Source organism: Mobula hypostoma, chromosome 10, assembly GCF_963921235.1.
Source record: "Mobula hypostoma chromosome 10, sMobHyp1.1, whole genome shotgun sequence".
Classification (NCBI taxonomy): domain Eukaryota; kingdom Metazoa; phylum Chordata; class Chondrichthyes; order Myliobatiformes; family Myliobatidae; genus Mobula; species Mobula hypostoma.
In genome coordinates, this window is record NC_086106.1 from 111152023 (window position 1) to 111172824 (window position 20802).

Genomic DNA, 20802 nt, shown 5'->3' on the forward strand with positions numbered 1-20802 from the left:
AGGAAGCAGTCTTTGACTGCAGAGGAAATTAGATACTTGACAGGTAAATGTTGGGTAGATAAGAATGTGGTGGTAATCACATAAATCATAATCTTATTAGATATTTGAGGGGTGGTCTACAGTCTACTTAGTTTGTGTTTGGAAATGATCTGACAAACTTAGAGGAATTATGTGTCAGTGGCAGTACTTGCCTCTACCTGAAAGGGTTGTAGATTCCCATCTTACTGCACAGACTTCAATACAAAGGCAAAGGTTGATGTTGTGGTGCAGCACTGAAGAAAAGCTGCATTGTTGGAGGCAGTATTTTCCTAATGAGCCTTCATTTTCACTTCTAAAGGATATAAAATGCCCCATGATACTTTTAAAGGAGCAATTTTAGATGCCTCCAGATATCTTGGCTGACTTTTGCAATGCACACAAAATGCAGGTCAGGCAGCATCTATGGAAAAGAGTAAACAGTTGATGTTTCAGTGGATGCTGCCTGACCTGCTGAGTTCCTCCGGCATTCTTGTGCATTGCTTGGATTTCTAGCATCTGCACATTTTCTCATGTTGGGTGATGTATGTCTGCTTTGGTTGACATCAGTAAAGTAAATTGTCTGGTCACTGTCCCTTAAGCTGCTTGTGGGAATTAGCTGTACACAAATTTCTCCAAACCAAAGGTGTAGCCATGGATCTCGCTTGGGCCTCAGCTATGCTTGCCTTTATGTTGACTACATGGAACAGTCCATGGTCCAAGCTTAAATTGGTAATGTTCTCCAATGTTTTCTATTCTACTTTGATGACTGCATTTGTACTGATACCTGCATGCATACTGAACTCATCAATTTCATCAACTTTGCCTCCAACTTCCACCCTGTCTCATACTTACTTTGTCCATCTTGGACACCACTCTCACCTTTCAAGATCTCTGTTTCCATCTCGGGAGATAGACTATCCACTGACATTTTTTACAAACCTACTGACTCTTAGCAGTTCTCTTGACAGCTTTTCCCACCCTGTCACTTGTAAAAATGCTGTTCCCTTCTCTCAGTCCCTCCATTGCTGTACTGTATCTGTTCTCAGGATGAGGCTTTCCTTTCCAGAACATCTGAGATATTATTTTTTTTCTAAGGAACAGTGTTTGCCTACCACCACCATCGATGCTGCCTTCAGCTGTATCTCCTCTATTTCCTGCACATCTGCCCTTATCTCATCCTCCCAATGCTATAACAACGTTCCCCTTGTCTTTACTTACCACACCACAAGCCTCCATATCAAGCACGTTATTCTCCATAACTTCCAACACTGGGATCCTACCGCTGAGCACATATTTTCCTGCCCCCCCCCCCCGCATCTGTAGTGACCATTCTCTGCACGACACCCTTGTCCACTTTTCCCTTCCCGCTGATCTTGCTCCTGGCACTAATCCCTGCAGGCATGACAAGTGCTACGCCTACTCCTACATCTCCTCCCTCACCACCATTGAGAGCCCCAGAAAGTCCCCCCAGGTGAGGCAAAACTTGCCCCTGCGTCTGTTGAGATCATCTTTTGGATCCGATGCTCTCAGTGCAGCCTCCTCTATGTCAGTCAGACTTGACGCAAATAGGGGACCACTTAGTTCAGCACCTTCTCTCTGACTGCCACAAAAAAGGCAGACAACAGGAATTCTGCAGATGCTGGAAATTCAAGCAACACACATCAAAGTTGCTGGTGAACGAAGCAGGCCAAGCAGCATCTGTAGGAAGAGGTGCAGTCGACGTTTCAGGCCGAGACCCTTCGTCAGGACTAACTGAAGGAAGAGTGAGTAAGGGATTTGAAAGTTGGAGGGGGAGGGGGAGACCCAAAATGATAGGAGAAGACAGGAGGGGGAGGGATAAAGCCAAGAGCTGGACAGGTGATAGGCAAAAGGGGATACGAGAGGATCATGGGACAGGAGGTCCGGGAAGAAAGACGGGGGGGTGGACCCAGAGGATGGGCAAGAGGTATATTCAGAGGGACAGAGGGAGAAAAAGGAGAGTGAGAGAAAGAATGTGTGCATAAAAATAAGTAACAGATGTGGTACGAGGGGGAGGTGGGGCCTTAGCGGAAGTTAGAGAAGTCGATGTTCATGCCATCAGGTTGGAGGCTACCCAGACGGAATATAAGGTGTTGTTCCTCCAACCTGAGTGTGGCTTCATCTTTACAGTAGAGGAGGCCGTGGATAGACATGTCAGAATGGGAATGGGATGTGGAATTAAAATGTGTGGCCACTGGGAGATCCTGCTTTCTCTGGCGGACAGAGCGTAGATGTTCAGCAAAGCGGTCTCCCAGTCTGCGTCGGGTCTCGCCAATATATAAAAGGCCACATCGGGAGCACCGGACGCAGTATATCACCCCAGTCGACTCACAGGTGAAGTGTTGCCTCACCTGGAAGGACTATTTGGGGCCCTGAGTGGTGGTAAGGGAGGAAGTGTAAGGGCATGTGTAGCACTTGTTCCGCTTACACGGATAAGTGCCAGGAGGGAGATCAGTGGGGAGGGTGGGGGGGACGAATGGACAAGGGAGTTGTGTAGGGAGCGATCCCTGCGGAACGCAGAGAGAGGCGGGGAGGGAAAGATTTGCTTAGTGGTGGGATCCCGTTGGAGGTGGCGGAAGTTACGGAGAATAATACGTTGGACCCGGAGGCTGGTGGCGTGGTAGGTGAGGACCAGGGGAACCCTATTCCTAGTGGGGTGGCGGGAGGATGGAGTGAGAGCAGATGTACGTGAAATGGGGGAGATGCGTTTAAGAGCAGAGTTGATAGTGGAGGAAGGGAAGCCCCTTTCTTTAAAAAAGGAAGACATCTCCCTCGTCCTAGAATGGAAAGCCTCATCCTGAGAGCAGATGCGGCGGAGACGGAGGAATTGTGAGAAGGGGATGACTTTTTTGCAAGAGACAGGGTGAGAAGAGGAATAGTCCAGATAGCTGTGAGAGTCAGTAGGCTTATAGTAGACATCAGTGGATAAGCTGTCTCCAGAGACAGAGACAGAAAGATCTAGAAAGGGGAGGGAGGTGTCGGAAATGGACCAGGTAAACTTGAGGGCAGGGTGAAAGTTGGAGGCAAAGTTAATAAAGTCAACGAGTTCTGCATGCGTGCAGGAAGCAGCGCCAATGCAGTCGTCGATGTAGCGAAGGAAAAGTGGGGGACAGATACCAGAATAGGCACGGAACATAGATTGTTCCACAAACCCAACAAAAAGGCAGGCATAGCTAGGACCCATACGGGTGCCCATAGCTACACCTTTAGTTTGGAGGAAGTGGGAGGAGCCAAAGGAGAAATTATTAAGAGTAAGGACTAATTCTGCTAGACGGAGCAGAGTGGTGGTAGAGGGGAACTGATTAGGTCTGGAATCCAAAAAGAAGCGTAGAGCTTTGAGACCTTCCTGATGGGGGATGGAAGTATATAAGGACTGGACATCCATGGTGAAAATAAAGCGGTGGGGGCCAGGGAACTTAAAATCATCGAAAAGTTTAAGAGCGTGAGAAGTGTCACGAACATAGGTCGGAAGGGATTGAACAAGGGGTGATAAAACAGTGTCGAGGTATGCAGAAATGAGTTCGGTGGGGCAGGAGCAAGCTGAGACAATAGGTCGGCCAGGACAGGCAGGTTTGTGGATCTTGGGTAGGAGGTAGAAACGGGAAGTGCGGGGTGTGGGAACTATAAGGTTGGTAACAGTGGATGGGAGATCCCCTGAGCGGATAAAGTTGGTGATGGTTTGGGAGACAATGGCCTGGTGCTCCTTAGTGGGGTCACGATCGAGGGGTAAATAAGAGGAGGTATCCGCGAGTTGTCGCTGTGCCTCGGCAAGGTAGAGGTCAGTACGCCAGACTACAACAGCACCCCCCTTATCAGCGGGTTTAATAATGTTAGGATTAGTGCGGAGGGAGTGGAGAGCAAAGCGTTCCGAAGGAGTGAGATTGGAATGGGGACAAGGTGTGGTAAAGTCGAGACTGTTGATGTCCCGTCGGCAGTTAGCGATAAAGAGATCCAGAGCAGGCAGAAGACCAGAGCGGGATGCTCCCCATCTGTAATTTCTTCGGCTCTTCAACTTTTCGACCACGCTTTGACTCAGACTCGCTATCACAGCCATATATCCTTTCTTGGAACATGCCTCCGTCGCCAACTTACTCCAGTTGGCTTTAGGATTCGTTTCCAAGCCTCTCAATTTGGACCTTCTGAGGATCCCAGGTACTCACATTTTATTGACTCTGCCTCTCGCCGCTTCTCCCGTCAAGCTCTGAAGGCGACTCTCTCCGCCATGAGGAGGTACTTGGTGTCCCTATCCCAGACCCTTCCACACCTTCGGGACACTTTCTTCGCCGTCTGTAATGGTACTACCCGTTATTTCATCCTCCGTCGGATTCCTGCCTGCAATCGCCGTTTTTTTGACTTTGTCATGTTAGGCAAAGATCGCAAGATCCTACATCTACGGACTCCAGAGCCTGCTGGCCCCAACGCTAGCAGGCATGAACTTCAGATTGCGGCTCCTGCCATTGATCTCGGCGGCTCCAACACCTCAGGGCATATTCAAAACCCGGACTCCAGCAACGACCATGGACACCTTCACAGCGATTGCGCAACCACCAACTGCGACTCCAGCCTTGAACTCCAGGCCGGGTCTTTATGTGCTGCTATTGTGACTCCCGTCTCCCCTTCCCCCACCACCACTCCGCAGCCCCGTCTTCCTCAGATCCCACCGTCAACTCCTGGGCCCTCAGAGGCTCCATCTTCCTCTCACCCCAACCCTCCCCTCTCCACTGACACCCCCAGCCTCCCCCCTCCCCCCACTGATCCCAGCTCTCATCCGTGCCGGGTCTTTACCATCCCCTCCGACCTTCAACTGTCGGAGGCAGAACGCTCTGTTCTCAGTAAGGGCCTCACCTTTGTCCCCCTTCGCCCACACCTCAGCGAGTTCCGTGTTCGCCACGATGCGGAACTTTTCTTCCACCCTCTCCGTCTCTGAGCCTACTTCTTCGGCAAGGACTCTTCCACCCCCACCGATGACCCCTTCTCCCGTCTTCAACCCTCCTCTTCATGGACACCCCGCTGTGGTCTTCTGCCTGCTCTGGATCTCTTTATCGCTAACTGCCGACGGGACATCAACCGTCTCGACTTTACCGCACCTTGTCCCCATTCCAACCTCACTCCTTCGGAACACTCTGCTCTCCACTCCCTCCGCACTAATCCTAACCTTATTATTAAACCCGCCGATAAGGGTGGTGCTGTTGTAGTCTGGCGTACTGACCTCTACCTTGCCGAGGCACAGCGACAACTCGCGGATACCTCCTCTTACTTACCCCTTGATCGTGACCCCACTAAGGAGCACCAGGCCATTGTCTCCCACACCATCACCGACTTTATCCGCTCAGGGGATCTCCCATCCACTGCTACCAACCTTATAGTTCCCACACCCCGCACTTCCCGTTTCTACCTCCTACCCAAGATCCACAAACCTGCCTGTCCTGGCCGACCTATTGTCTCAGCTTGCTCCTGCCCCACCGAACTCATTTCTGCATACCTCGACACTGTTTTATCACCCCTTGTTCAATCCCTTCCGACCTATGTTCGTGACACTTCTCACGCTCTTAAACTTTTCGATGATTTTAAGTTTTCTGGCCCCTACCGCTTTATTTTCACCATGGATGTCCAGTCCTTATATACTTCCATCCCCCATCAGGAAGGTCTCAAAGCTCTATGCTTCTTTTTGGATTCCAGACCTAATCAGTTCCCCTCTACCACCACTCTGCTCCGTCTAGCGAAATTAGTCCTTACTCTTAATAATTTCTCCTTTGGCTCCTCCCACTTCCTCCAAACTAAAGGTGTACCTATGGGCACCCGTATGGGTCCTAGCTATGCCTGCCTTTTTGTTGGGTTTGTGGAACAATCTATGTTCCGTGCCTATTCTGGTTTCTGTCCCCCACTTTTCCTTCGCTACATCGACGACTGCATTGGCGCTGCTTCCTGCACGCATGCAGAACTCGTTGACTTTATTAACTTTGCCTCCAACTTTCACCCTGCCCTCAAGTTTACCTGGTCCATTTCCGACACCTCCCTCCCCTTTCTCGATCTTTCTGTCTCTGTCTCTGGAGACAGCTTATCCACTGATGTCTACTATAAGCCTACTGACTCTCACAGCTACCTGGACTATTCCTCTTCTCACCCTGTCTCTTGCAAAAAAGCCATCCCCTTCTCACAATTCCTCCGTCTCCGCCGCATCTGCTCTCAGGATGAGGCTTTTCATTCTAGGACGAGGGAGATGTCTTCCTTTTTTAAAGAAAGGGGCTTCCCTTCCTCCACTATCAACTCTGCTCTTAAACGCATCTCCCCCATTTCACGTACATCTGCTCTCACTCCATCCTCCCGCCACCCCACTAGGAATAGGGTTCCCCTGGTCCTCACCTGCCACCCCACCAGCCTCCGGGTCCAACGTATTATTCTCCGTAACTTCTGCCACCTCCAACGGGATCCCACCACTAAGCACATCTTTCCCTCCCCCCCATCTCTCTGCGTTCCGCAGGGATCGCTCCCTACAGAACTCCCTTGTCTATTCGTCCCCCCCACCCTCCCCACTGATCTCCCTCCTGGCACTTATCCGTGTAAGCGGAACAAGTGCTACACATGCCCTTACACTTCCTCCCTTACCACCATTCAGGGTCCCAAACAGTCCTTCCAGGTGAGGCAACACTTCACCTGTGAGTCGACTGGGGTGATATACTGTGTCCGGTGCTCCCGATGTGGCCTTTTATATATTGGCGAGACCCGACGCAGACTGGGAGACCGCTTTGCTGAACATCTACGCTCTGTCCGCCAGAGAAAGCAGGATCTCCCAGTGGCCACACATTTTAATTCCACATCCCATTCCCATTCTGACATGTCTATCCACGGCCTCCTCTACTGTAAAGATGAAGCCACACTCAGGTTGGAGGAACAACACCTTATATTTCGTCTGGGTAGCCTCCAACCTGATGGCATGAACATCGACTTCTCTAACTTCCGCTTAGGCCCCACCTCCCCGCCGTACCCCATCTGTTACTTGTTTTTATGCTCACATTCTTTCTCTCACTCTCCTTTTTCTCCCTCTGTCCCTCTGAATATACCTCTTGCCCATCCTCTGGGTCCCCCCCCCCCGTCTTTCTTCCCGGACCTCCTGTCCCATGATCCTCTCGTATCCCTTTTGCCTATCGCCTGTCCAGCTCTTGGCTCCATCCCTCCCCCTCCTGTCTTCTCCTATCATTTTGGATCTCCCCCTCCCCCTCCAACTTTCAAATCCCTTACTCACTCTTCCTTCAGTTAGTCCTGACGAAGGGTCTCGGCCTGAAACGTCGACTGTACCTCTTCCTACAGATGCTGCTTGGCCTGCTGCGTTCACCAGCAACTTTGATGTGTGTTACAAAAAAGGCAGGATCTTCAGGTGGCTACCCATTTCATTTCAACTTCCCATTTCAATTCTGGTATGTTTATCTAGGCCTCCTCTACTGCCATGATGAGACAAAACTCGTATTCCATTTGGATAGCCGCCAACCTGATGGCATGAACCCCTGATTTCTTTAACTTCTGATAATTTCTCCCCCATTTCCCTCCCCCTTTTTTTTTCTATTACCCAATCTGTTTACCCTTTCACCTTCCTGTATTTCCCCTTCTTCATCTCTTTCTTCCAAGGTCCACTGTTGTCTCCTATTATTAATGATTCTTTCTTCCACCCTGTATTTTTTCCACTTATCCCCTCCCAGCTTCTTACTTCAACCCCTCTTCCCCACCCACCCACCTTCCCCCTCACTTTGTCTTGCCTATCACCTGCCAGTTTGTATCCCTTCTCGTTCCTCCACCACCTTATTCTGGCTTCTGCCCCCTTCCTTTCCAATCCTGATGAAGTGTCTCAGCCCGAAACTTCCATCGCTTACTCCCCTCCCTAGATGCTGCCTGACTCACTGAGTTCCAACAGCATTTTTTATCCATTGCTCAAGTTTTCCAGCATCCGCAGAACCTTTTGATTTTAACAATTGACTGTCCTGATTCCTACATTACAACACTTAATAAAAAAGCTCTTCAATGACTGTGAGAATTTTCAGGGTTTCCTGAAGTTGTGAGAAACTTCATTTTAATGCAATTCTTCATTTTGTTTGGGACTATGCTCGACAGCAAAGGCACTGTTCTGTTTGAGTGACCTGCCCTCCAACAAGTGGGGAGTTGTTTGATTACCAATGTTTCAAGAAAGGATATAAAATAGATGTTATTTTTATGCTTGTATCCAATCCTAGACCTTTTTTTTTTACTTTATTATTGAATTTTCCTGATACTGTAAAATGGTTTTTGTTGTAGCAGCAGAAAGAAAATTAAAAATTACATTTACATGTTTCCATGAAGCAGTTTCTCCAAGATTAAAGTCCAAGAATATCTTGGTTTGATTGAACCATCAAATACTATTTTTCTATTTTAAGGGTGATGTATATTAATACTTTTTCCAAAGTTGTTATATTTCCTCTGGGTGGTGACTGTCCTCAGGTACGCATCCATGACTTTTGTTTGCTTCCTGCACATCACTTACTGATACTGAATATTTATTGACATTTGACCAGGGAAGGCTGATCCATTCTTCATTTGCAGTCCATACATCCACCATTTCCTGAGGGGTCTTTACCGAACAATGTAGAGTCTTTTTGAAAGTTGTTCTGTTTCAGAACCTGAGGTGATTGAGACGTGCAGTATTTCTATCCTTGTCCTAGTGTACATCATTTAACATGAGCCTAGGAATTCAACTATTAACCTTTTTTTTGGTTCATGTTCCTCATTCTGTGGAGGACAGTATAATTACCAGATGAGTAATTTAGAAGAAATTCACTTTAACTTTTCTATCAGATTTTTCTTTTGTCTAAATGTCTCTTCTCCAGTGTTGAATTATCAAAATTCCTATGTAGAATGTACAATTTTACTAAAGTTAGAATTTTCCTTCTATCTGTAATATACTATCAGTTTAAAAATAGCAAATATTGTCATAAAAGTATGAATGTAAGTGAATGTTTATTCAGTTTTTGGGACAGATTTTTGTGTTGGTTGTGTTTGATTGATAACACATGTGCCTGTAAGCTATTTTAACCACAGGTCTTGATTTCCTTCTGATTACTTCATAAGCTTGGACGTGCCTGAATCTGGTAGTATTTCAGCTGTTACTAACCATAAAATCAGACACTAGACCCCCCTCCCCACCCCACATGTTCTTTGGTTTGTAGACAGTTTAAATGTAATAAATCTTCCAGTGATGTGGTGCATTTTTGCTGTATCTTGAAATCTTTTATCCATTTCCATGAAACCTGGGCCATTTTGGTCAGAAGTGTTGCACCACTTGCAGGCTATAGGCCATTATTTTTAATAACCACCCTGCAGTGCCAGGAATAGCAATGCAACTTTATTTAGTATTTCTCGTATATTTAAAAAAAAAATGCTTTCTAAAGGGTACACATACTTGTTTAATGGGAAACAGGAAATCTATGTAATTTAAAGATGTTTTTTAAATTTTGGTAGAAGAGTAGGGAAGGGAGAGGGTCACAGAGAAAGCGTTTAAAGTGTTGGCTTCAGCTACAGGTAACGAACCATAATATGGAAATGGATAAAAGGCTGATATTTTAAGAATATTTTTCAGGCAGAGTGGGTAAGACTTGAAGGTGAGGGAATGATCTTGTCAATGTGCTGTGGCAGAGAGGATGGCTGTTTACGTGGCACTTGTTTGCAGGCTCAGCGGTGAAACAATGACAACAATATCCATTGCCAGTTTCAAAGCTTGTGATCCTGAGCTTTTTAGTTTACATTCAACACATGTTCATGCATACTGAGAATTATTTTTAAGCAATTTTAGACGCTCCTTTTATACTAAGTACTGTCAGCTGCCTTCCTTCATTGTAAGGCTTCAAAGCTCAATAGACTGGTGGTGCCGACTGGACGAGTTAAACATTGAGAAAACACAGCTATAACCTGGCATGTTCTGACGGAGTTTCTGCTGAGCTCTGCATTCAGATACGTGGTATCGCCTGACCTCAGCAACCTGATCATGAGCCTTGTTTAATAAAATACATTTTTAATTACTTTCTCTTTTTCCAATGAAGATATTACTTGGTTTCCCAAGTTGGCAACATTGAGAAAATTAACAGTACGGTGGAGCATCAGGCACTTTGCTGGAGGAACAGAGCGGGTTGGACAAGTATCTGGTGGCCTTGGAGGGGAGGAGAGTGAAACCTTGCATCAGGATTGAGAGTGGAGGGTATTGGTGTCTGCATAAAGAGCAGAGGGGGAGTGGTAAGATGAGGTGACTGCTGGACTGAGTTGGTGAAAGTTGATGGGCAGGTTGTGCAAGGTAGGAGGGGAGATGAGGCGGAATTGGGAGACTGCGGCAGGTGGATGAAAGAAACCTCTGCCTGTCACCTTTCACCCCTTTGTGTAATATTGTTTTAAATCCATGTCACCATGACCACCTGCTACGGGAAATTAGATACTTCCCATTTACTATTAACACACTTCAACATTTTATACACTTTAATTATACTCCAGAATTCTACCTCACACAACGTTTCCTTGGTGCTGTGTTTACTAGTCCTGGCAATATCCTCCCAACAGCACCCTCTTCAATCCAGTCACACCTTCCCTGTATTGGCTGACTAGCAGAAGGCAAAGAGTGGGAGTAAAGAGGCCCTTTTCTAATTGGACGTATTCTTGCAGAAATACTGGATGGTCTTTCTTGGACACACCTGTTTATAGTTAATTTATTTCACTTCACATAAAAAGAAATACTACAACCGGGGATACAACAATGGTAACTTCCTACTGTAATACTGAATACTGCAGAGCCAGCCATTGTTGACGTTCCTCTTCGCATCTTGTGGCGCATCAGACAGCATTTTTGCTGTTTCCATAGCATTCAACTTCTTTTTACTGAGGCCGAATTGCTAGCTGGACACTCATAAGGAGCCAGCCGGATTCAAACCTGGCACCATTCACCTCAAAGTCCGGCCATGCCATAAACTAAATAGTTCCAGTACACTTACAACAGACAGATGAGATGGAAAATTCCATCTTTTCCATGTTCCGCCATCACCAAGATAATGGATGGTGTCACTGACTGTGGTGCCAAGTGGAAAATCTTCAGATAGGATTTTGACAGGACTATCTGCTCCAAACTTCATTATAGCCTTGGTATAAATGTCCACCAAAGTGCTGAGTTTAAGAGGTGAGCTAAGGTATCATTTGACAGTGTACCATCAAGGACCTCTAATAAAACTGCAGCCAAGCGGGAAAGTGGTATACCTTTTGGAATTCAATGTTGCACAAAGGGGAATTATTGTAGCCATAGAACATAGAGCAGTACAGCCCAGGAGCAGGCTCTTGAGCCCATAGTGTTGTGTTGAACCAATTAAATTAGTAATCAAGTGGCTAACTGAACTAATCTCTTCTGCCTACACATTGTCCGTATCCTCACATTTTCCTCTGGAGCAGTGGAGGCTGAGGGGAGATCTGATAGAGGATTACAAGATTGAGAGGCATAATAGAGTAGACAGACAATATCTTTTTACATGTACTGCACTTTTTCTGTAGCTGATACACTTTATTCTGCACTCTGTTATTCCTTTATTTTGTACTACTTTGATGATGGTATCATAATATGATTGAATTCATACTGGAATGTAAGGGAATTACGGAGGCATGAGAGAGGAGCTTGCCCAAGTGGATTGGAGGAGGATATTGGCGAGGATGATGGCAGAGCAGTGATGGCTGAAGTTTTTGGGAATAGCTCACAAAGTGAAGGATAGATGTCCCACAGAGGAAGAAGTTCTCAAATGACAGGTGTAGGCAACTGTGGCTGACAAGGGAAGTTAAGGACTGCATCAAAGCCAAGGAAAAGGCACATGAGGCAGCAAAAGTGAATGGGAAGTTGGATGACTGGGAAGTTTTTAAAATCCAAACAAAAGGCAACTTAAAAAGCTATAAAAAGAGAAAAGGTGAAATATGAGCCAATTATATAAAGCAGGATACCAAAAGGTTTTTCAGTTATATAAAAAGGGAAGTGAGAGTTGATATTAGACCACTGGAAAATGGTGCTGGTGAAATAGTAATGGGGGACAAAGAAATGACAAATTAACTTAATGGATACTTTGCATCTTTCTTCACTTTGGAAGACACTAGCAGTGTGCCAGAGGTTTGTGACTATCAAGGAGCAGGAGTGAGTGCCATTGCTGTTACAAAGAAAAAAGTGCTAGGCAAACTCAAAGTTCTTAAGGTGGATAAGTCACCTGGACTACATCCCAGAGTCCTGAGTGAGATTGCTGAAGAGATAACGGATGCATTGGTCATGATCTTTCAAGAATCACTGATTCTGGCATTGTCCCAGAGGACTGGAAGATTGCAAATGTCACTCCACTCTTTAAGAAGGGAGGATGGCAAAAGAAAGGAAATTATAGGCCAGTTAAGCCCAATTTTACACTTCTGCGTCAAATGTACAGCCGGGGTATGGCGTAGCCGCATACCCTACGCTGTACTCTACGTCGAACCCTACGCCGTAGCCTAACATGCACCTCTCCCAAAATGTGACTACTCGTCGCGGCGACGCAGACCGCAACAACTGTGATTGGTCTGCTTGGTAGCATCGCATTTCCGGTTGCTGCTGCTTCTCCACCATTTCAGAATTGAGAGAGAAGAAACTCTTGTTCAACATTTATTAGCTCCAACTCCAACATGATGCGCTCAGTTTCAATCGCCATTGTTTGAAGTACAGGAAGAAACTCAACACAGTGGCATAGAAACCCCACCGCCAACTAGCATTGTGGCAGTGAATTGCAGAATGACGCAGACACACCAACACACAAGTATAAATGCTTACAATGGCATAGGCTACGGTGTAAACCCAGTGTAGCCCATACACACAGGTATAAATCAGCCTTTAGCCTAACCTCAGTGGTTGTGAAAGTGTTGGAGTCTATTATTAAGGATGAGGTTTTGGGGTACTTGGAGTCTAATGATAAAGTAAATCAAAGTCAGCAAGGTTTCTGTAAAGGGAAATCTGTTAGAGTTCTTTGAGGAAGTAACAAACAGGGTGGACAAAGAAGAGGTAGTGGATATCATTTACTTGGATTTTCAGAAGGCATTTGATAAGATGCCATACATGAGGCTACTTAAGATAAAATCCTATGGCGTTACAGGAAATATATTGGCATGAATAGCAGTATAGCTGACAGGCAGGAGGCAGCAAGTGGGAATAAAGGGGGGGGTGGTTTCTGGTTGGCTGCCAGTGACTAGCGGTGTTCCTTAGGGGTCAGTATTGGGACTGCTTGTTTTCACATTGTTTGGCAATGATTTGGATAATGTAATTGATGACTTTGTGGCAAAGTTTACGGATGATACAAACAAGAGAAAATCTGCAGATGCTGGAAATCCGAGCGACACACACAAAATGCTGGAGGAACTCAGCAGGCTAGGCAGCATCTTTGGAAAAAGTGCAGTTGACGTTTCAGGCTGAAAGTTCTACCGAAGGGTTTCAGCTCCAAACGTCAACAGTACTTTTTTCAATAGATGCTGCCTGGCCTGCTGAATTCCTCCAGCATTTTGTGTGTGTTGCTCAGGTGATACAAAAAGATAGGCGGAGGGGTAGGTAGCGCTGGGGAAGCAATGTGTTTGCAGCAGGACTTAGACAAATTGGAAGAATGGGCAAAAAAGTGACAGATGAAATACAGTGTTGGGAAATGTATGATGATTCATTTTGGTAAAAGAAACAATAGTATTGACTATTATCTAAATGGGGAGAAGGTTCAAACATCAGACGTGCAGAGGGACTTGGGAGTCCTCAAGCAAGACTCCCAGAAGGTTAATTCACAGGTTGAGTCTGTGGTAAAGAAGGCAAATGCAATGTTGGCATTTACTTCAAGGGAAATAGAATATAAAAGCAAAGAGATAATGCTGAACCTTTATACGACACTGGTCAGGCTGCACTTGGGGTATTGTCAACAGTTTTGGGCCCCATATCTCAGAAAGGTTGTGTTCTCATTGGAGAGAGTCCAGAGGAGGTTCACGAGGACGATTCCAGGAATGCAAGGGTTAACATGAGCATTTGGCAGCTTTGAGCCTGTACTCACTAGAATTTAGAAGACTCTGTGGGGATCTCATTGAAACCTACCGAATGTTGAAAGGACTAGGTAGGGTAGATTTTGAGAGGATGTTTCCAATGGTGGGGGTATCCAGAACTAGTGGGCACAGCTTCAAAATAGAGGGGTGACCTTTTAGAACAGAAGTAAGGAGGATTTTCTTTAGCCCGAGAGTAGTGAATCTGTGGAATGCTCTGCCACAGACTGTAGTGGAGGCCAAGTCTGTCGGTATTTAAGGCGGAAGTTGATAGTTCCCTGATTGGTCAAGACATCAAAGGATACAGTGAGAAGGCAGGTGTGTGAGGTTTAGTGGGATACGGGATCAGCCGTGATGGAATGGCGGAGCAGGGTCAGTGGGCTCAATGGCCTCATTCTACTCCTATGTCTTATGGTCTTGTGGTTTAATACTGGTTTTAAGGTGCCGGTAACCCATCTTTCTTCCCTTCTCCTGTCAGTAGAAATGGTTCCGTCAGGCTTAGCAGCTATGCCGCACTTGATGGCCAGGATCTGGACTTGGTTGTCAGAGGCTATTTGAGGCGCATGCCATTAGGAGCATTAAATAGGTAGTGGGAGCTTGTCCCCATTAGCTACCACGGCATAACAACCTTAAGGAAGCTTTTGGACAGATGGAGCTTGTCGGCCGTGATTGGCAGCTTGTCTGGGAGGAGGAAAACTCTGATCTCAAATCTCTTCTGCCTTACGGCTATACTCACTCATGGGAAGGCTTTGGGAGTAAACCCTGAGGGGAAAAATATGGAGCAGGAATCTCTAAGGCAGCCCTTCGCTGAGTTCGACGCTGCTGGTACCAAACTGTATCAGTCTCTGCTGTTCTTGTGGGTTCATCAGTTGTGTGGAGAGGGAGGGCTTGCTACATTGGCAACGGCTTGCTCTCCATATCATACTGCCCAGGCTTGCATATCTAGACCGCTAGGATGCAATATAGTCAACTCTGACCGACAGAGGCCTTACTCACTCCAGTACTCTCTTGTGGAAACTAACCAATCAAATTTTTCAGGGTATCTCATTACATGTGACAGACATAAACTAAATAAACGAATTCTCAGGTAAAGCATTCCTCTGGATAAAGAAATTTCTCTAATCTTTCCTCTGAATCCTTGGGATTTGCAGTGTCCATTTCCAAGCACCTGACCAGAGAAAATAACATCTTCTGATCTACTGTTTCGAGCAACGTAAGAAATTTGTGCATTCCAATAATGCCAATTCATACTTCTAAACTTGGTTGTATAGGTCTTTTCTTCACATGATAAATGCATGATCCCAGTAATCTATCTGGCGAATCTTTGCTGGATGCTCTCTCGCTTTGGGAAGGGAGACCATATTCTAGGCCTAGTCTCACCAGGGTCCTATATAATTCAAGCAAGATAGCAAGTTTTTCTCTGTTAAAATCTATACACTGTTGGCCTTCCTAATTGCTTGTTCTGTCTACATATCAATTTCCTCTTACTCGAGTAAAATGCACTACAGTTGATTCCATAGATTTCTCTCACAGCCCATCCCAATTCCATAACTTCTTGAGACCAAGAAGCTCCATAACAATAAGCTTTTGAAAACAGACTTTCACCCACAAATTTTCTTCCCAAGTCATACGCATTCTTGACCTTGCGGAGATAGTGTTATTGTTTCACCTTTGCTGAATGCACTTCCTGGAACATATTATCTGATGCCTTTATTTATTGATTGATTGGTTGAGGTATTCTGAGAAATTGGCCCTTACGGCCCGTTGAGCTGACCTGCCCAGCAATTCCCCAATTTAATACTAGCCTAATCATGGGGCAATTTACAATGACCAATTAACCTAACAACCAGTACGCCTTTGGACTGTGGGAGGAAACCAGAACACCCGGAGTAAACCCACGCAATCAGACGTACAAACTCTGTACAGGCAGACGTGGGAATTGAACCTGGGTCACCTATATTGTAATGCATTGTGCTAACCGCTAACCCGGAGCATGTTCATCTGAAGGACTGCACAGCTCAGCACCATTACTTTGAGGGCAATAAGGGATGGGCAATAAAAGCTGGGTGTGTCGTTAGCACCAATGTTCCAGGAATAACTACAGATGAATTAATTCTGCATGTGCACGAGTAGCTTGTGGTTCATTAATGTCTCGGGTTCGTCATTCCAGTAGGTTGTGGATTTGAAACTTCTGTCACATGCTGAACAGGTTTTTGATTTATGTTTGTATCTTTCATTTTAGTCATCCATTTATAATTTCTCCACTTGTTCTGTAATCTGAAAAATCTCTGGCTGGAACAATTGTGTGTGTTTAGATGATGATACTTTTGTATCCCTTACTGTTGATAAAATTAAAAAGAAACGTGAAGTGGAAAAGTATGGCACTCCTGCCATATCTTATTGGCACAACTCCGTATTCCCACAGTTGCCGATCAGCAACTTCTACATTTGCAGCTGTGAAACCAGCCATTGATCTCGATAGAACATTTCAGCACAGTACAGGTCCTTTGGCCCATGATGTGCTGACCTTTAACTTTCAAACACTACCCTCCCATTTTTTCTTCCCTCCATCTGCCTATCTGAGAGTGTCTTAAATATCCCTGATGCAATTGCCTGTACCACCACCCCTGGCAGCATGTTCCATGCACTGCGCTCTCTCTGTGGGGGGGAAAAAACATGCAACACTATCTCTGACATCCCCCTATACTTCCCTCCAATCACCTTAAATTTATGCCCCCACATATTAGCCCTGGTATTAAGCTTCTATATCAATCCTCCTTCTACTCCTCTATCAAGTCTCCTCTTGTCCTCCTTAACTCAGAAGAGAAAGGTCCAAGACATGCTCTTTAATGCAAGCAGTATCCTGGTAAATCTCCTCTATGCTCTCTCTAAAGCTGCCAGTGGTGTAGTGGCATCAGTAATGGACTTCAAGGTCCCAGGTTCGTTCGAATCTGGCTGGCCCCTTGCACGTTTTCCCTCCGTGCTGTGTTGAGCGTTGACCTAGCAACTCTGCCTCGTAAAAAAAACACAAATACTAAGGAAACAGCAAAAATGCCGCCCACTGTGCCACAAAGCGCGAAAAGGAACAACAACCCTCTCTAAAGCTCCCTCTCATTTATTGTGGCATATTGGAATAGTTTCCCTATCCTGTGACGACACTGGTGCCAAACTGTATCGGCGCTTGCCCTTCCCTTGGACTACATCAGTGACGTGGAGAGAGAGAACCCGCTGCATGGGCAACAGCCGGTTTTTCAAATCTTCCCACCCAGGCTTGCGCCCTGGAGAGGACACAGTCCACCAGAGGTGCAAACCCATGATCCCCTGGGATAGACGGCTGCCTAGTAACTTTCCTTTCCGACAAAATACAGTAGCTACTCTTGGGTCTGAGGAAGTAAAGTCTAAAAGAGCAAAAATGACTTCACAAATGCCATGCACGTGGGCTCCTTTGAACCGCAAAATCTTTGTGTTATCCTCAACTAACTCTCTGAGAAATACAAAAATCTGGAAAACATTTCCATTGTCTGTCTTCCAATGCAAACTTATTTTTATTGTAGCCAAAAATGATCTCTGAAAGTGTAATATTTATTGTTTTGGCAATGAGGGAACGAGTCAACCCAGCATGTTCTTGAATGTAATTTTTAAAGAGATTGAATGTAGGATGTCCCTTTTCAAAGAAAAAAAAAGTAACTTCATATTAAAACAAAAACCAGAATGTCTGAAGTAAGTTGGAAGCTTTTCAAATGCGGTGGTGAATTGAGCTTTCGAGAATTAATGTTTTGGATATAAATTTTCAGTGAGATTAAACTATTCTGATTAAAAGTTTTTCTGCAAGTATTTTTCTCACCTATTTTTTAAAAAATTCTTTCAGAATTCCATTCGACACAACCTTTCTCTGCACAGCAAGTTCATCCGAGTCCACAATGAAGCAACCGGAAAGAGCTCTTGGTGGATACTTAATCCTGAAGGTGGCAAAAGTGGGAAGTCACCCAGGAGAAGAGCAGCATCAATGGACAATAATAGCAAGCTTGTAAAGAGCAAAGGAAGGGCTGCGCGGAAAAAGGCTGCCCTTCAGGCTGCTCAGGAAGGAAGTGCTGAGAGCCCTAGTTCACAAATTTCCAAATGGCCTGGAAGTCCTTCCTCTTGTAACAATGAGGACTCTGAGACCTGGACCAGCTTTAGGCCAAGAACGAGCTCTAATGCTAGTACATTAAGTACTGGACACCTGTCCCCCATAGTGCCAGAACAGGATGATCTGGAAGATGAGCTTCATGCTACACTAGCCTACCCCAGCTCTTCAAGCAAATTACCATCAACACTCACTGAAAACATAATTGAAGAACTTGAACTCATTGACAGTTTAAACCTCATGCCACCATCATCTGCATTGTTGCCAACCCAGCAATCATTATCTGCTGGCTTGATACAGCAAAGCTCAAACTATACATTTAGGTCACAGAGCTCTGACTCTGGGTCAAAGACCTCTGCCTATGGGAACTCTTTCTATGATTCTTCTGATCTGACGTCTGTGCAGAGTCACTTCAGTGTACCTGCAACTCTTGAAGCCCTCCTGACTTCGGAGTCGCCAGCTCATACAGATGTGATGATGAGCCAAGTTGACCCTGTCATGCCACAGACAGGTGGACGACTAGCCAGTGAAAATCTTATGCTGTTGAACATCGACTCTATCAACAGTCCATCTGCAGAGTCAAAAATTAACCAGCCCAGCCAACAAGGAAAATCTGCAGGATCACCAGCCTCATCTATTAATATTATACCTCATGCATTGAATATGCTGGGACCACCGCCTGATGCAAACCAAATGCCCACTTTGAAGGCCCAACTCCAGACCCCAGTGAGCCAGGCTCTGCAAATTGATCTATCATCCACCATCAACTCAAACGGCAGCAGCAACTCTTCAGGAGGAGTGAATATGAATCATGAGAATTTCCCTCGAGATCTTGATTTGGATATGTTCATGGAAAGTCTCGACTGTGATGTGGATTACATAATTGATCATGATCTCATGGACGATGAAGGACTTGATTTCAATTTGGATCCTATTGCCACGAATCCATCTTATCCCAACACCTCACAGTCGTCTTCTCGTAGCTGGGTGCCAAGTTAATTTCAATACAGGTAACTCTTTTCAACCAAAATTGGGATGATGATGACTTAAATGTAATGTTCTAGCTTTAATTCCTTAAAAAAATTAGCCTCTGTAAACATAAAACAGATATGCCATCTAATGTAGTTAATTTCCTTTGCTACCAAATCATATTACTGCATATTAACCAGTGAATATCACTGAGATAGATGACAAAGTAATTATTACCCTTCTATAGTCAGGTTTATTATGTGAAATGGAAACATCTGTAGGCAGAAAAAGTAATACTTCTGATACAGGTATTGAAAATGCATGAGAGTTACCAACATGATAATGTTATTGCCAAGAAATTGCCTTTTGGTTTCAGGTTGAGGTTCCAACCATCAAGTATCAATATTTCAAAACAACTAGACGCTTTCTGTAAAAAGAGATAAGATTGGCTTTAATTGTCACGTACATCGAAAATACAGTGAAAAATATCATTAGTATCAAATCAATGAGGATTGCGTTGGGCAGCCTGCAAGTATCGCTACGCGTCCGGCACCTACATAGCACCACGGTAGTGTAGCAGTTGGCGTGATGCTATTACAACTCAGGACGTCAGTCTGGAGTTCAATCCTGGCATCCTCTGTAAGGAGTTTGTACGTTCCTTCCCGTGGACTGTGTGGATGTTTTCTAGGTGCTCCGGTTTCCTGCCCAGTCCAAAGACATACTGGTTTGTAGGTTAACTGGTCATTGCAAATTGTCCCATGATTAGGGTAGGTTTAAATCAGAGGGCGGTGCAGCTCTGTAGGCTGGAAGAGCCCATTCGATGTTGTATCTCTAAATAAATAAATAGTATGCCCACAACTCACAAATCCCAACCTTAGTCTTTGGAATGTGATAGGAAACTGGAGCATCTGGAAGAAGCCCACTCGGTTACAGGCAGAGCGTAAAAACTCCTTACAGGCAGCAGTGGGAGCTCAGGCCCAATCTGTGACCATTGGCACTGTAAAGCGATGTGCTGACCACTACGCTACTGTACCACCCCAGTTTTGCCTGACTGAGTTTGGACAAATTTCCAAACTTGACTGAGATGGGAAATGTCTAAATAGAAATTAAAGATGGAGAGGAATAGAAAGCAGTCTCTGGGAAGTTCATTTGCTGTTTACAAACTTTGGTGTACCTTAATTCTATTATGAGTACAATTAACAGTTCCTAGCATTTCTTCCTGAAATTTTTAGAATAATTTAATTATAATCTGAATGTCACTTTTTTTTTTAAAAAGGAGACAAAATGACAAATAGACTTCTAGAACTGACCTGGCTCTCTAATGAAGAGAGCATACCTTAGAGAGGCATTAATAAGTTGTTCTGATTAATAAGCTAGTACCTGGTAGTTACCTGTCTTTATTGAAAATGTTTCCACTTTGACTTGTCTGATGATTAATTTTTCAAGGCATCAGTACTTATGTCAATTCGGAATGGCAATAGCTTCTGGACTGGGTATAATTTATACATAAATGCAAGATTTTTCACTCCTGCCACATCAGATGTTTTAGTTTTAATTATGTGATGCTTGTAAACTTCATTTAATCCTATTTTTAATTTTTGTTGGGACAA

General features: G+C 45.0%; 1 protein-coding gene across 1 annotated transcript in view; it reads left to right on the forward strand.

Annotated features, from left to right (window-relative positions):
• LOC134353116 (forkhead box protein O1-like) overlaps window positions 1–20802 on the forward strand; it is a 50441-nt gene that overhangs the window by 22129 nt on the left and 7510 nt on the right. The window contains exon 2 of the mRNA XM_063061044.1: window positions 17966–19233. Coding sequence (XP_062917114.1) covers window positions 17966–19222 — 1257 coding nt within the window. The 3' untranslated portion in view covers window positions 19223–19233. The remainder of the gene's footprint in view (window positions 1–17965; window positions 19234–20802) is intronic.